The sequence below is a fragment of the Fulvia fulva genome, chromosome 1, assembly GCF_020509005.1.
Source record: "Fulvia fulva chromosome 1, complete sequence".
NCBI classification, from domain to species: domain Eukaryota; kingdom Fungi; phylum Ascomycota; class Dothideomycetes; order Mycosphaerellales; family Mycosphaerellaceae; genus Fulvia; species Fulvia fulva.
This window is the reverse complement of record NC_063012.1, coordinates 1,036,802-1,049,185: the sequence shown is the minus strand read 5'-3', so window position 1 is coordinate 1,049,185 and position 12,384 is coordinate 1,036,802. Positions and strand designations below refer to the sequence as shown.

Below are 12,384 nucleotides of genomic sequence, written 5' to 3'. Positions count from 1 at the left end.
CACAAAAGAGATTCAAGGCACGGCGCGATGGTCGCTCGTGAAGTAATGACCATCCTTGCTGTGGTCCATGGAGAAAAGAAGTATGCACATGTGTTTACTCCAACGCCTCAAGCCACGATTCCTGCTTACGACCCGATGATGTGGAGGACAGTGTAGTGAGAACCTTAATAAATCGGCATCGAGCAACCGCAAGGTTCGTGGTCTTTTGCCGTCCATCACGAGCCCTCTCATGAATCGTCGTCCTCCGCATCATCATCATCGTCGCTCTTGACCTTCTTCGTAGGGGTATTCGACCTCAAGTCTCCGGCCTTGCGCTTCCCATTACTGTTGCCGTTGGTCGCCGGGGCATCTTCAACAGCTCCGTCCAGACCTTCGCCCCTTGCCTCCATTTGAGCGACTTCTTCGGCGGTCAAGAACCTACCTCCTGGACCTCTAGGTCTTCGCATAGCATGATTGTGTCTCGACTCGTGCAAGTATGGCTTCCGCCCCTTGGACGTCAAGCGTAATGCTTCCTCCAGCTTTTGACGCGCCATACGCCTCTTCAGAATGCGATGGAATTGTTTGGCGTTGACATACAACGGTGATTCTTCGTTTGCGCCTGCGACGGGCCCATCGGGCGATGCCTGATGTTGGGACGGCTGAGGGGTTTGTTGCGTTGCGGTGGGTGGCCGAGGTGCGGCCATTGGTTGCTGACCAGGTGGTCCTTGTACAGCGGGACTTTGGATCGCATGCGACATTCTACGTTGTTGCTGCAATTGGCCTTGCTGCATCTGTGGAGGCATGTTGTTCGGCAACGGTTGCGCTGGTGGCATGCTCATCTGTTGCGCCATGCTGCTTGGTACGTTCATCTGTCCCTGTTGCCTTGGTGATGTCGGGCTTGGTCTCTGCATGCTACCGTCCGTCTTGACCTGTTGCAGACGGGGCGAGGTCTGCGGCATCGATCCAGGCATCGACGAGTCGGGCATCGAGTATGCCGGGTACCCTGTGGCGGCAGCGGTCGCCATGGCGGCGGCTTGTGTGGGCGACACATTATACTGCGCCTGCATACCATACGCAGCGGGATTGTAGCCCATCTGAGGCATCATATGCTGTTGTGGTACGCCCGGCGGCTGTTGGTGTTGGCCATAGTTGGGTTGATGTTGTGTCTGCATAACGGGACTCTGCTGTGGACCTGGACCACTGTGCGCGTGCGGATAGGCGGAGGGTTGTTGATACTGCGAGTACGATTCCATGACGGGAGGAGGAGAGTCGTCGGCGGCGCGACGAGCTAATCAAGGTTCGGGGATCTTGTCTGCCGCGAGTGATATGTCGAGGCACGCGCTGCGCTTAAGCTGAAGACGCGATGAGGTGTCAGCCAGTGTTGTCGCGGCCCAAGGCGCGAAGCAGGGTGCCAGCAGTCGCAGCGGCGAACGCGGTCTGCTGCAGGCCAGCAGGCAACGCACAGCGTCGACTGAGCCTCGCGGTCGATCCGCTGCCGACGCTGCTTCCGTGACGGGTCGAGCAGTCTGGCAGAGCGCGTTCGTGGCCCCACGAGGCGGTGCAGGACCTTGACGGTTTGCGCGCCGCTGCGTTGAAGACGAGTAGGGTCGCAAGAAGGGTCGGCGTACCTCTGACTGGCTACACCACAGGCCAGCGGAGTTGCGGGCGACGGGTACTAAATGCTGGGCCAAACATTAGCGACGGTTCCTAGACTCGAGTACAGGCACAGATGGCAGCAATTGGTGACGCGGTGGACAGTCGACGGCTATCGGAGGTGAGCTGCATGCTTCCCGCGCGATGCCAGCGCATCACCTCCAATCGAGCAGGTCGGCCAGCGCATCAGCATCGCGCTTGTGACGAAGCTTTCTCTCGACACTTCGCACCGCCACATGTGACAGCGCAGTCCGATCGCTTCGCGCCGGGTGGCCCGCTATTCTCGCAGCGGTCGCATGGGCAGTCGGTCTGACAGCGCCGCTGCGAAGCTATGGGAGAGCTCCGAGCCTTGTCGCGCGTGCTGAGCTGTGCCATATGCTAGTCACTATGCGGAAGACGATGCTGCCCGAGGCGTTGGCGCGCATTGCTGTTTCTGCGCCCGGTGGGCACGCGTGCGTTGTGTTGTGGACGACGGGCTTACCGGAGGGTCTCGTTGATCTTCCTCACAGCTGCTTCCTTGCTATCGATTCTGCGGCGGCGTTAGCATGTCGTTGCGACTCAATGCCTCGCGCGACGTCATCTGCTCTGGTGCTCCATGTGCTGGGCGGACAGTTGACTGGTCGTCGCGCGTCCCAGACATCTTTGAGCGCGCAGCAGTCGACAGTCACGTTACTGTCGGATGGAGTTGCGCACCTTGTTGTGATTCGTGCTGTGCCGTCTGAACGCGCGACGGCCCCGCGTCGTCAAGACTGCGAACCACGATGCGACAGTCTGTGATTGGGTGTGATGGGAAGAAGAGCGCAAGAAGAATCTGATAGGTGGAAGGGAGGAGCCCCCAGCTATTAAGCCCGATGGTGCGATGACGGCCGATGCTAGACTAGTGCGATATGTGAGCACGGCAGCACAGTCGTGAGAACGTAGCAGGTAGCATCTCGAGTTCCAGGGCACCTGCAGGTTGAGCCCTCGATCAAGGGATACCCCTATGCATTGTTGAAAATGTCGCCTGGCATCTACACCGGGCGCAACTGTTACGCGGCTTCTCATACCACACCAACGTCTATCGCTCCTGCCCAGAGCACGAGGAACAAGCACTGTCCCTCAGCTGATTCGTCGGAAGAACATTGCACTTCGACCCGGCCGTTGGTACTCTGCTGCCTCTTCTGAGTCTTCTCGTCCACCTTCCTTCTGCATCACATGCTCCGGTGGCGAGCTGCCTCCGTTGGCCTCACGTCAGCTTCCGACGTACCTATGTGCCTGAGGCTACACGAAGAAGGTCCCAACAGCGGCTACGGAGCTGTGACCGCCTCACTCTTCCACGGTGTTCCACCCACGTTCTTGCCACTGCCGTACCAGCACCAGCTTTGATCAATGGAGAGGCTGGAGAGCCGCGCGCTTTGCACACCGCTTGATCGATATCTGATAGCCACCTCGACATCAATACCGCACTCTCGGTCGTACAGCTCCGGAGTTTGTGCTTCCCCAAGAGTGCAACATTGCTAAGCGTGCTAAGCTACTTTCGCGTGCGTCACTGCACATGGTCTGCGGCGTGTCGCCGTGTGATACAAGCACATCGCGGTCGGCAGATGCTCACCCTAGCGATCCTGAAACACGTCTCCCGCAATGGAGGGATCGAATCAGTGGAAGGGGATGTACTGCTGGAACCGCAGACGCGCACATGTTTCACGATCGAATGCAAGCGTGCAAGGCACATTGTTCGAGAGCACCCCAGTTGTGGAGGCTCTCTCAGTGATTGTTTGTCTTGGCCAGCTGTCGTTCGAAAGTGAATACGATGTTGCATTTGAGCTGGCACGCTGGGCTACTGACACAAACAATCTCGATGATCAGACTACCTGTGTTGTCGTCTCAACATTTCGAGCTCAATTGATGAGCATGAGCTGACAAGGTCCACGTTCAGCAGGGTTCTGCTGGACTTCAGCATGGCATGAACGAATACCACGAGTGGGCTTTCCGAAAACGTATGGCATTGATGTGCCGGCCTAGACCTTTCATGTACGAGCACATGTCGTGCATGTCTGGTCCCATTCTGCGTCCGAGGATGTCCGCACATGGATTCAAGCCTCTAAATGATATGTACATGAACATGGCATCGGCTCAATGCTGAGGTTGACGACCATCGATACGATCGAGGATGATGCTTCAGACCTGCATACTCAATCCATCGCTGATGCTCTTGACCTACAGCTTCCATCCTCGCCTCTTTGCAAGGACAGTCTCCTGCCTCACTGCCAAATCAGAAATAATCTCCTCCGATCCACCACCCACAACCATCATCCTCAGATCTCTACTAATCTGCTCAACCACCGCACCCGGACCACCTCGTTGATACCCGGCACCACCCAGCACCTGCTGCGCTTCACGACACGCCATCTCCTCAATCCGCCCACCCTGCACCTTCGCCAAAGCTATCCGTCCAGCCACATCAGGGTCCTGCCAAGCGAGCGGGCTCTGCTGCACAGCATATGCAATCTGCTCAAGGAACGCCCAGTGGCTTTCAACATAGCGAGCAATGGTCGAAAACTTGGCCGAGATGATCTGGTTCTCGATCAGCTTCTTGCCGAACGTCTCCCGCTTGTTCGCGTAGTCGAATGCGACTGATAGACATGTTCGTGCTTTGCGGTTGCAGCCTACGGACATGATGTAGCGTTCGCGGTTGAAGTTGACCATGATGATTTTCATGCCTTCGTTCTCCTTGCCGAGGAGATTCTCAGCGGGGACTTTCACTTCGTCGAGTTCGATGAGCGATGCTCCGCCTGCTTTCTGGCCGCTGTTCGGGATGCGGCGCCTTGTGATGCCTGGGGAGTCGAGTGGTATGACGAGGACGGATATGCCCTTCATGCCAGGGCCTCCTGTTCTCACGGCTGTGGTCATATGTGATGCCCATGGAGCTCCGGTGATCCATTTCTTGGTGCCGTCTACGATGTAGAACTTTCCATCATCTGTCTTGCGAGCTGTAGTGATTATATTGGCCACATCAGAGCCAGCATTGGGCTCCGTAATACCCAAACAGAAGCTCGTCTCCCAAGTAAAGAGTCCTGGCAACCACTTTCGCTTCTGCTCATCCGTTCCGTGGTGAATCACTGGCGGGATGCCAATGACTGAGCCTCCGCCTAGACTTGACGTAACGCCACCTTCGACGCGGGATGTCTCGTCAGTCTGCACAAGCAGGTGGAACGCATCAAGGTCTTTGACGTGAACGTCAGCCGGGAACGGGATGTCCTTTGGCCGATACTCGAGCGGCACATCAGAGAAGGCGAATCCAGATCGCGCCCACTGGAGTCGTGCTGCTTCTGGTGCTTCGCCTTTCTCCTCCCAATCTAGGGCGTAGGGTAGGATGTTTTTGTCTACATATTCGCGCAGGACGTTGCGAGATTTCTTGTGTGATTCGTTGTAGTAGGGTGAGGCAATGCCGTGGCTCCAAGCTGGTTCACCCCATGGAGCTGGGTTGCCAAAGACTTCTTTCTTCACTGATCGTGTTGGCAGGCCTTTCCTGGCGTCCACGGGTGGTACTGAGGATGAGTTCATGATGCGCTTCAGGTGAGACGTCGTGCAAGAGATGCGTGTGAGTGCAGAGATTGAAGGTGGATGGGCTAGTATATCATGGAATCATCACTGCTCAGCTCTGACTATAGTAGATGAGTCTGTAACCGGCCGGAGCATTCATCTACCGTTGATTTTTGCTTATTAGCATCGATCATGTGCTGACCGTTAACGAGCAGGAGAAGGTGGAGGTCTCGTGCCTCGGTGCTCCTCTAACCGAGTTCAGCCGAAGCAACATGGTCAGGGCCTCCAGTCAAGGAAGGTGCTGACACGCTTGAGACGTGTCCCAGATGCGGTGGTAGGTGGAAGGAGCAGTCTATGCTGTTGTTCGATCAACACCTCGCATCGGGGGTGTATGGCCATGGAGAGGTAGAGGATTGAGAATACGAGAACACTTCGTCGTGATGGTACAGTCCTGGGCATAGTTTTTACAACCCCTATATTTACGCTAACCCCTTCCGGCTATCCATGTCCATCTCAGAAGGTGTTGCTACCTTCAATCTCACTATCAAGAATGGGCCAAGCTCACACCTGAGGACATACAACGTATATGCAAGAGTATGCGAGAACGCTGCGAGGCAGTAATAGCCCACAATGGAGGACACACCAGGTGGTGAGCTACGCCAAGCAGTGAATACATCCTTCCTAATGAAGAAAGGTCAAAGAACAGGGGTTGTAAAAACTATGCCCAGGACTGTAGATGTTCGGTGAGCTCGAGCCACGGTCCGCCTCGGTCCGGCACGCCACAACCTGGTCTCGGAACCAGACCTCTGACCATAGCTGACGGACTGGTCCGTGCTCGAGTCTGGCTATCCGAGACCAGCCACAACCTTGTTCGACATCCATGACCTCAACTTCCCTTTTCCAGGCACATCTTGTCAACATGATCAGTACGAGTTACAATAGATGACCAGCTCAGCACTTCAGGCTGCATACAAGAGCCTCATACAACGCGGCCGTCTCGTCACAGACCCCCATCAAGCCGCACTGGTTACACGTCTTTCAAAACTCCAGAATGATCTCCTAAGCACAAACAATGCCACGTACATACCAGGCCAGCCCGCAGGGACACCTCAAGGTCTTTACATCTATGGCTCTGTCGGGACTGGCAAGTCCAGAGTCGCGGACTTGTTCGCATCGACCCTGCCTGCTGAAGTCACAAAGCGGCGCATCCATTTCCATGAATTCATGAACGATATCCACCATCGCTTGCACCAAGCACGATCTTCGCCGGCCTATCGCGGAGACCCTCTGATTGAGATAGGACGTAATATCCATGCCGAGTCTCGTGTGTTATGCTTCGATGAGTTCCAGGTCACGGACATTGCAGACGCAATGATCCTCTCCAGGCTGTTCTCCTCCATCTGGCAGTCTGGAGGCGTGATGGTCAGCACCAGTAATCGGCATCCCAATAATCTCTACGAAAATGGCTTGAATCGCGATTTGTTCACACCTTTCATCAAAGAGGTGCAAAGGCGATGTGAGGTCTGGGAGATCGGTGGCAAAGACGACTACCGAATGAGGAGTCTCCAAGATGCAGACAGCGATCAAGCAAGATTACAGACGTTCTTCACCGATGCTGAAGCCTTCCAGGGGTCGTTCCAGCAGGCTTTGGGAACATCGAAGCTGAAACGTGTTCCTCTCCAGGTCTATGGAAGTCGCATGCTGGAAGTGCAAGCAGCCATCGAAGACGAGAGGACCACTTCGGCAGAGAAGAGCAAACGCTTCGCCATGATCAGCGGCACTTTTGCAGAACTTTGCGAGGACTCGTTGGGTTCTGCTGATTACCATGCTCTCTGCTCATCAACAGACACGATCTTCATATCTGGTCTTCGCCGGTACCGTGAGGATGAGAAAGACTTTGTGCGCCGCTTCATCACGATGATCGATCTGGCATATGAAATGAAGACTCGCGTGTTCTGTCAGTCCGAGGTACCGCTTGGCGAGGTCTTCACGAATATAGTGCCCCAATACCTCAAGAAGTCAATTCAAGGAATGCGGGTGAAGGGCGAAGGTGGCGCGAGTAGCTCGATGATGTCCACCTTCATCGGCGAAACGGAATGGTCAGCCACAGGTCTTGTGGAGGCTTCTCTCGCCACGGGCGGTGCTGGTGAAACAGATGTTGGGTTTGCTATCGGTAGAGCTATCTCGAGACTGTACGAGATGGGCTCAAATGAATACGGCACGGCCGACTGATCAATCCGAGTCGAGACAACCTGCTGTAGACTTCCAGCTTCAGGCAGTACATCAGGACTTTGGCGCGATTGCATGGTGATGGTCAAGGATGCCCTCGCGGGCCCAAGCAGTACCCGCAGGCTGACAGCTCCAGCCATGGAGACCAGATGCGTCCCACAAGATGTACATTCGTAGAGTTATCAATTCCTTCCGCCGTTGTTACACAAGATATTCCGAAGCGACGCCGCTAGCGGCTTCTTGAAACGCTACTACAGCTGCACCTGCCTTCACTCCATGTAGCCACTTCAGCTTCATGCACGATAAACACTTCAACACAAGATCAAGCCCATCACGTCTACAGCACAGTGCTCCGACTGACACAAGCTCAAATGCAATGCTCACCTCCTCGGTCTCGCCCGCGCTGGCGGTCACAGCCTTGATAGCGTACATCGGCCTCGTTCGAGCTCTTCGATATCGCCGCCGAGATGCTCTTCGAATCAAATACCCAGACCGAGCCTCATTGGCCGCCATGACTCTGGATGAGGCGTTCAGGATCCAATCCGACTTGTCAACACTGGAAAAGCCAGCGATGTACCTGACTGCCTTGTCATTCGCATTGTTCAAGGTACGAAGACCAGAGCCCGTGCCATCTGACAACATCTCCAACACACGCTCAGACATATGTAATACCCTCTATACCACGGCTCCTGCTATCCACAGGCCACCTCGTCGATGAGAATGCTTCAAAAAGAGCAGCAGATACCGGAGTCATACTGCGTGAAGCATACCTGCAACCACCTAGATCGACTCGCCACGTTGTGAGTAAATCCTAGGGAGTACATACAGTTGCGGCGGAGCTAGTAGTGTCTCAAAACTGCTCACTTGTCTCATACGCACGACAATACGCACCACAGCAGGCCCCTATAGGGTCGTGCTGAGAGAGATTGCTAGCTCTGTTGCGATTTTACAGCTCTACGCTCTCTCGTCAACACGATGTACTGACTCTTCGCGCATTTATGTTGCGACATTTGTCCCTGCCTCGACCTCACTTCTTGCGCGTCCGCAGTTGGTCAGAGAAGCCAAACGAACATGGTCGTTATCAAGCTAAGATTTACCGAGCGCATCCGTGGTACATCGAGCCAACATTGCTATCCAGGTGGGGTCCTTCAACTTGGATTCGACGGGCCACTGGCGGAGCTCTGCCAGGCGACCAAGGTGACAAGTACCATCCGAAGGGCTATGTGATCTCAGAGGTTGGTCCACAGAATCTGCTTGGGAAGGGAGAACAGTACATGGCTGCTGCACGCGAGAACATCTTGCTGAAAGGAGCTATGAGATGTCCCTTCGGTAGATGAGCAGACTGGGCCTTCGCAATGAGATGCCTATCGATCTCACAGACCAGCCTGCCGAATATAGAAGCGCTTCACGCCCACATCCTTCCTCTTCCCCTTTGGATACCGCTCCTCAAAAGGCTTGACACCTTCGGAATGCGCGAAGTGCCTCCTTCTGTAGACTCTATTGTTCAGCGTCGAAGGCTCCAGCATAATGTAGCACCGCTCTCTCAACCTCCCTTCCCTCCCAGCCTGGTATCGCAATCTCGTACAGTCCAGGTCAATGATGTACTTCTCCGCCCTCCCTTCGCCCTGCACCGCTTCCGCCTTAGACTTAAACGACAGTCCCAGATTCGTCATCTCATACGGAAACTGATTCTCAAAGTTGAACTCGCTGACCACGATATCACCACAATCCTGGAATGGCTCTGCAGATGGCGCCAGCAGCCCAGGCCATGAGAATGCGTCCTCGTCGGTCGTCCGTGGCCAATCCCATGCAAAAATTGATTTATCGGAGCTCTTGCGGATAATCTCTAGCTGTAGTTGCATGAATGCTTTGGCGGCGCCTTCACCGTACAGGAGCGGCATGTTGACATCGAAGAGACCGAGCAGACTGTATGCGAGGTCTTCGGGTCGTGTTGTTTTGCGCTTTGAGGCCCAAGACATCTTACGCGCGACGCTAGCCCGCAGCTGACTGAATTGACCCAAATCGTAGGTCTGTATGCCGGTGATTTGGGAGATCGTAGACGCAATGTCATCGTCGCTGCGGGAGCCGATTGCAACCCAGCCACTGTCGAAAAACAGAGCCTTAGTAGGGGCGAGGAGTTCTTGAAGAGTCCAGCCACGGGTGAACCAGTCCGATCCTGCTAGAAGCTTGTGAGGCTCTTGGCCTGGTAGTAGAGAAGAGAGTGAGACGTCTTGAAGGTGGACATAGCATTCTGCTGATCGCTGGTACCAGCGAAACATAGAATTGATTGCTTCGCTCAACTCCGCACTGCTTCTCTTGTCGATGCAGCAGGTGTCGATCCAGACATACTGGCGGTTCCGAATTTTGGCGAGCTCACAGCTGTGTAGTATCTTTCGGTAGCCAATGCTGTCCTTTTTTAGGCCACGGCGATATTCCTTGAAGGTGACTTCGTCGTTGGTCCAGCGGTGACTGATGACAGCAAAGCAGCCATATGGGATTTGCTCTTCTGAGAACTCGTGTAGTTCTAGGGTGGTAGTGTCAATTAGGCGCATGACTTGCCATTTTGTTGTTGTTAGATCGAATGGACTGGAGCTGAAGTGCGAATGTGGGACGAATTCGAAGCTGCCGACGTCGGTGGAACTGTACACAGTGGAAGGAGTGATCGACCAAGGACTTTTTGATCACCATCACACTGGTGATATATGTGTGTTCTCACATCGGCTTATATATACCTACTCACTGCATTTATTGAGCGAAGGGCGCGCGGTGAGGGTCAGAGCGACGTGCGAGCTTGCGAGCACTCGAGCGTAGACCCTCTAAGCGCCCCGGAGCGAGAATAACAATTAGACTTTCTAATGTTGGTGTGCAGATGCAGCCCTAGAGGTGAATCCGGGTGGCCTGTGCTTAGTAAGGGTGGCTTTTAGAATAACGAGCATCGCTACCAAATTCCAGGCGATCCCTAATTGGTCGGAAATGGTTCAGAAAAGTCGCAATTGGCTAGGACAGCCCGCTAGCTCCGGATCGGTGAATCATGCTCCGTGCACGTGAAGCATCAACAACGACGAGAGCGATTACTCGCACAAGCGACGGGTGCGGCGTCCTTCGCTCATCTCATAAGAAGGCTCTGCCGGCATCTGCCCATGCCCCTCAGCCACCCCAAGCCCGATCCTCACATGACAGAACACCTTCCCGACGCTCCAATGATGCCAATAGGTATATACTTCCCCTCAGGCAGTGGAATACCCGGAGGAAATGGAAATAGAGGCTTGTTATCACCAGGCTCAACCTTCCTGAAAGCGATGATCTCGATCGGCTTTGGCACCACCACGTCCTCCTCCTCCTTTGGCTTCACAATATCATCAACAGTAAGATTCATGCTCTCCAGCATCTGCTGTGTACCAGCCGGGGCAGCAGACGAGCTCGATAGCTTAGCAGAAATATCCGCATGGAAGCGCTGACCAAGGGTCGTGTCGGAGAGTGCTTTCTTCTGTGTGACGAACTCGTCGGCGAACTCATGGGCTGCTGGGCTGTTGGCTAGGGCATCTGAGATGAGGAGGCCAAGGACGGAGTAGTAGACTTCCGTCACGCTGGAGGTCGAGTCAGTTGACTCGTGTTGCGTTGGGTGTTGGGTGTAGGGTGTTGGCTGTTGAGTAGTCTCATACCTTGGCTGATCGTTACTAGACATCGTGTTAGGAGGGGTGTAATCGAGGCCGTTGCGACTGGGATTCGAGAAAGGGGAGGAGCCTTTATATGCATGTTCTGCATCGCTGTTGTTGAGATCTAGAGTGTGGTGGCGAGGATCAGCTACGCCCTTACCAGCCAACGGCAGCTGGCAGACAGCCACTCTGCAGAAGAGCGGAATATACACCTCTCTCACAGGTCAATGTCCTGAAGCTGGGTGCGCAAGACCATTCTCGACTGTTCTCGACTGTTTTCAAGCCGTGTTCAGCTGCTTCCAATCGAGCTAAAATAGTGGCTTGCGTTTGCTTCGAGCTCAGAGCAGAGCTCCACAAGTCACGTCTGCGAGTCGGTGTCTGTAGTCTGTCAATAGCTTCGCGTGAGATTCAGCAGGCAATGGTGGAGAAGTAGACGCCAAATCATGCCAAGCATCGTTTTCAGGCACAGTTTGGCCGATAACACTGATGACAGATGACTCGTTTCCTCTGAGTATTGCTCATTCTGCCATTTGTACATCGATCCGAGTAGTCTTCTTTGCCTCGCTGCGTCGCCTTACGGTCTCCTGTCCGTGGAAGGCAAGGTCTTTTGCATCATAGTCAAGGTCGTTGGAAGCTCTCTCGCACGGCGCTATGCTTCGCATTGTGTCAATACTCGAGTGGTCGAATCTAACACCTGCGGCAATACATACTCTTATGCGAAGTATTGTCTCTGCTCCCTCCATCTCATATCCTCGGCGCAACGTCTTCTTTGCCATTGTCCGGTAGCGCAGCATTTCCTCTGTTGTGCCTTCTGCGCAGTTGCACTGGGCCTGGCCTCTACACTGCCATCGACCCGTAATGGTATCATCCCTCCTGCAAAGCCTGTAACCTTCTCCTCATACATGCTTCGTCGTTCCAATCTCACTGCCCTTGACCTTCGTCCAATCAATACTCCCATCCAACTCCTCATCCACCAACCCACACACCACCACATTGTCCCCCCGAACCATAAACAACCCCCTGGGCTCCTCCTCACTCGGCTCCTCCTCGTCCGGCGATCTGATTATGCGCTCCACGCAATTCTCCAGAGCGAGGTTGGTGACATTATCACAGGATATGAGGTTGCCGACCATGCAACGGCCGTCAACGAGGATCAGGCATACTTTCCCTGACAGGAAAAAGAAGGTCAGTCCATGTTTCATACTGTGGTCAGGCTGTGAGCATAGGGCGCATACTGTGTGCCTGCCGAGGAGGGAAAAGTCTTACTGTTGAGGTAGCTGTTTAGAGACATCTTTGCGGTTTGCGCGGGTGCGTGCCGGCGAGGTCACGCACTGCGCCTAGACCG

The 12,384-nt window shown here is 54.5% G+C and overlaps 7 protein-coding genes across 7 annotated transcripts; 2 read left to right on the top strand and 5 right to left on the bottom strand.

Moving 5' to 3' along the window:
- Positions 1-227: 227 nt before the first annotated feature.
- Positions 228-1,232, bottom strand: CLAFUR5_00238 (Transcriptional activator HAP2; the record flags this gene model as incomplete). Its single annotated transcript, XM_047899386.1, has 1 exon — positions 228-1,232. The coding sequence occupies one exon, from the start codon at positions 1,230-1,232 to the stop codon at positions 228-230; it is 1,005 nt and encodes a 334-aa protein (XP_047755976.1).
- A 2,596-nt stretch (positions 1,233-3,828) lies between these two features.
- Positions 3,829-5,175, bottom strand: CLAFUR5_00237 (Acyl-CoA dehydrogenase AFT10-1; the record flags this gene model as incomplete). Its single annotated transcript, XM_047899385.1, has 1 exon — positions 3,829-5,175. One exon carries the CDS (start codon positions 5,173-5,175, stop codon positions 3,829-3,831), a length of 1,347 nt encoding a protein of 448 aa, XP_047755722.1.
- Positions 5,176-6,096: 921 nt separating this feature from the next.
- CLAFUR5_00236 (AFG1-like ATPase) lies at positions 6,097-7,386 on the top strand (the record flags this gene model as incomplete). Its single annotated transcript, XM_047899384.1, has 1 exon — positions 6,097-7,386. The coding sequence occupies one exon, from the start codon at positions 6,097-6,099 to the stop codon at positions 7,384-7,386; it is 1,290 nt and encodes a 429-aa protein (XP_047755723.1).
- Positions 7,387-7,678: 292 nt separating this feature from the next.
- On the top strand, positions 7,679-8,720 carry CLAFUR5_00235 (ER-bound oxygenase; the record flags this gene model as incomplete). Its single annotated transcript, XM_047899383.1, has 2 exons — positions 7,679-7,990; positions 8,475-8,720. The coding sequence occupies 2 exons, from the start codon at positions 7,679-7,681 to the stop codon at positions 8,718-8,720; spliced, it is 558 nt and encodes a 185-aa protein (XP_047755718.1).
- A 36-nt stretch (positions 8,721-8,756) lies between these two features.
- Positions 8,757-9,935, bottom strand: CLAFUR5_00234 (Vegetative incompatibility protein HET-E-1; the record flags this gene model as incomplete). Its single annotated transcript, XM_047899382.1, has 1 exon — positions 8,757-9,935. The coding sequence occupies one exon, from the start codon at positions 9,933-9,935 to the stop codon at positions 8,757-8,759; it is 1,179 nt and encodes a 392-aa protein (XP_047755721.1).
- A 617-nt stretch (positions 9,936-10,552) lies between these two features.
- On the bottom strand, positions 10,553-11,068 carry CLAFUR5_20118 (uncharacterized protein; the record flags this gene model as incomplete). The annotated part of the gene is made up of 1 exon (XM_059462955.1): positions 10,553-11,068. The coding sequence occupies one exon, from the start codon at positions 11,066-11,068 to the stop codon at positions 10,553-10,555; it is 516 nt and encodes a 171-aa protein (XP_059318848.1).
- Positions 11,069-11,935: 867 nt separating this feature from the next.
- On the bottom strand, positions 11,936-12,330 carry CLAFUR5_00233 (U6 snRNA-associated Sm-like protein LSm8; the record flags this gene model as incomplete). The annotated part of the gene is made up of 2 exons (XM_047899381.1): positions 11,936-12,207; positions 12,306-12,330. The coding sequence occupies 2 exons, from the start codon at positions 12,328-12,330 to the stop codon at positions 11,936-11,938; spliced, it is 297 nt and encodes a 98-aa protein (XP_047755708.1).
- Positions 12,331-12,384: the final 54 nt, after the last annotated feature.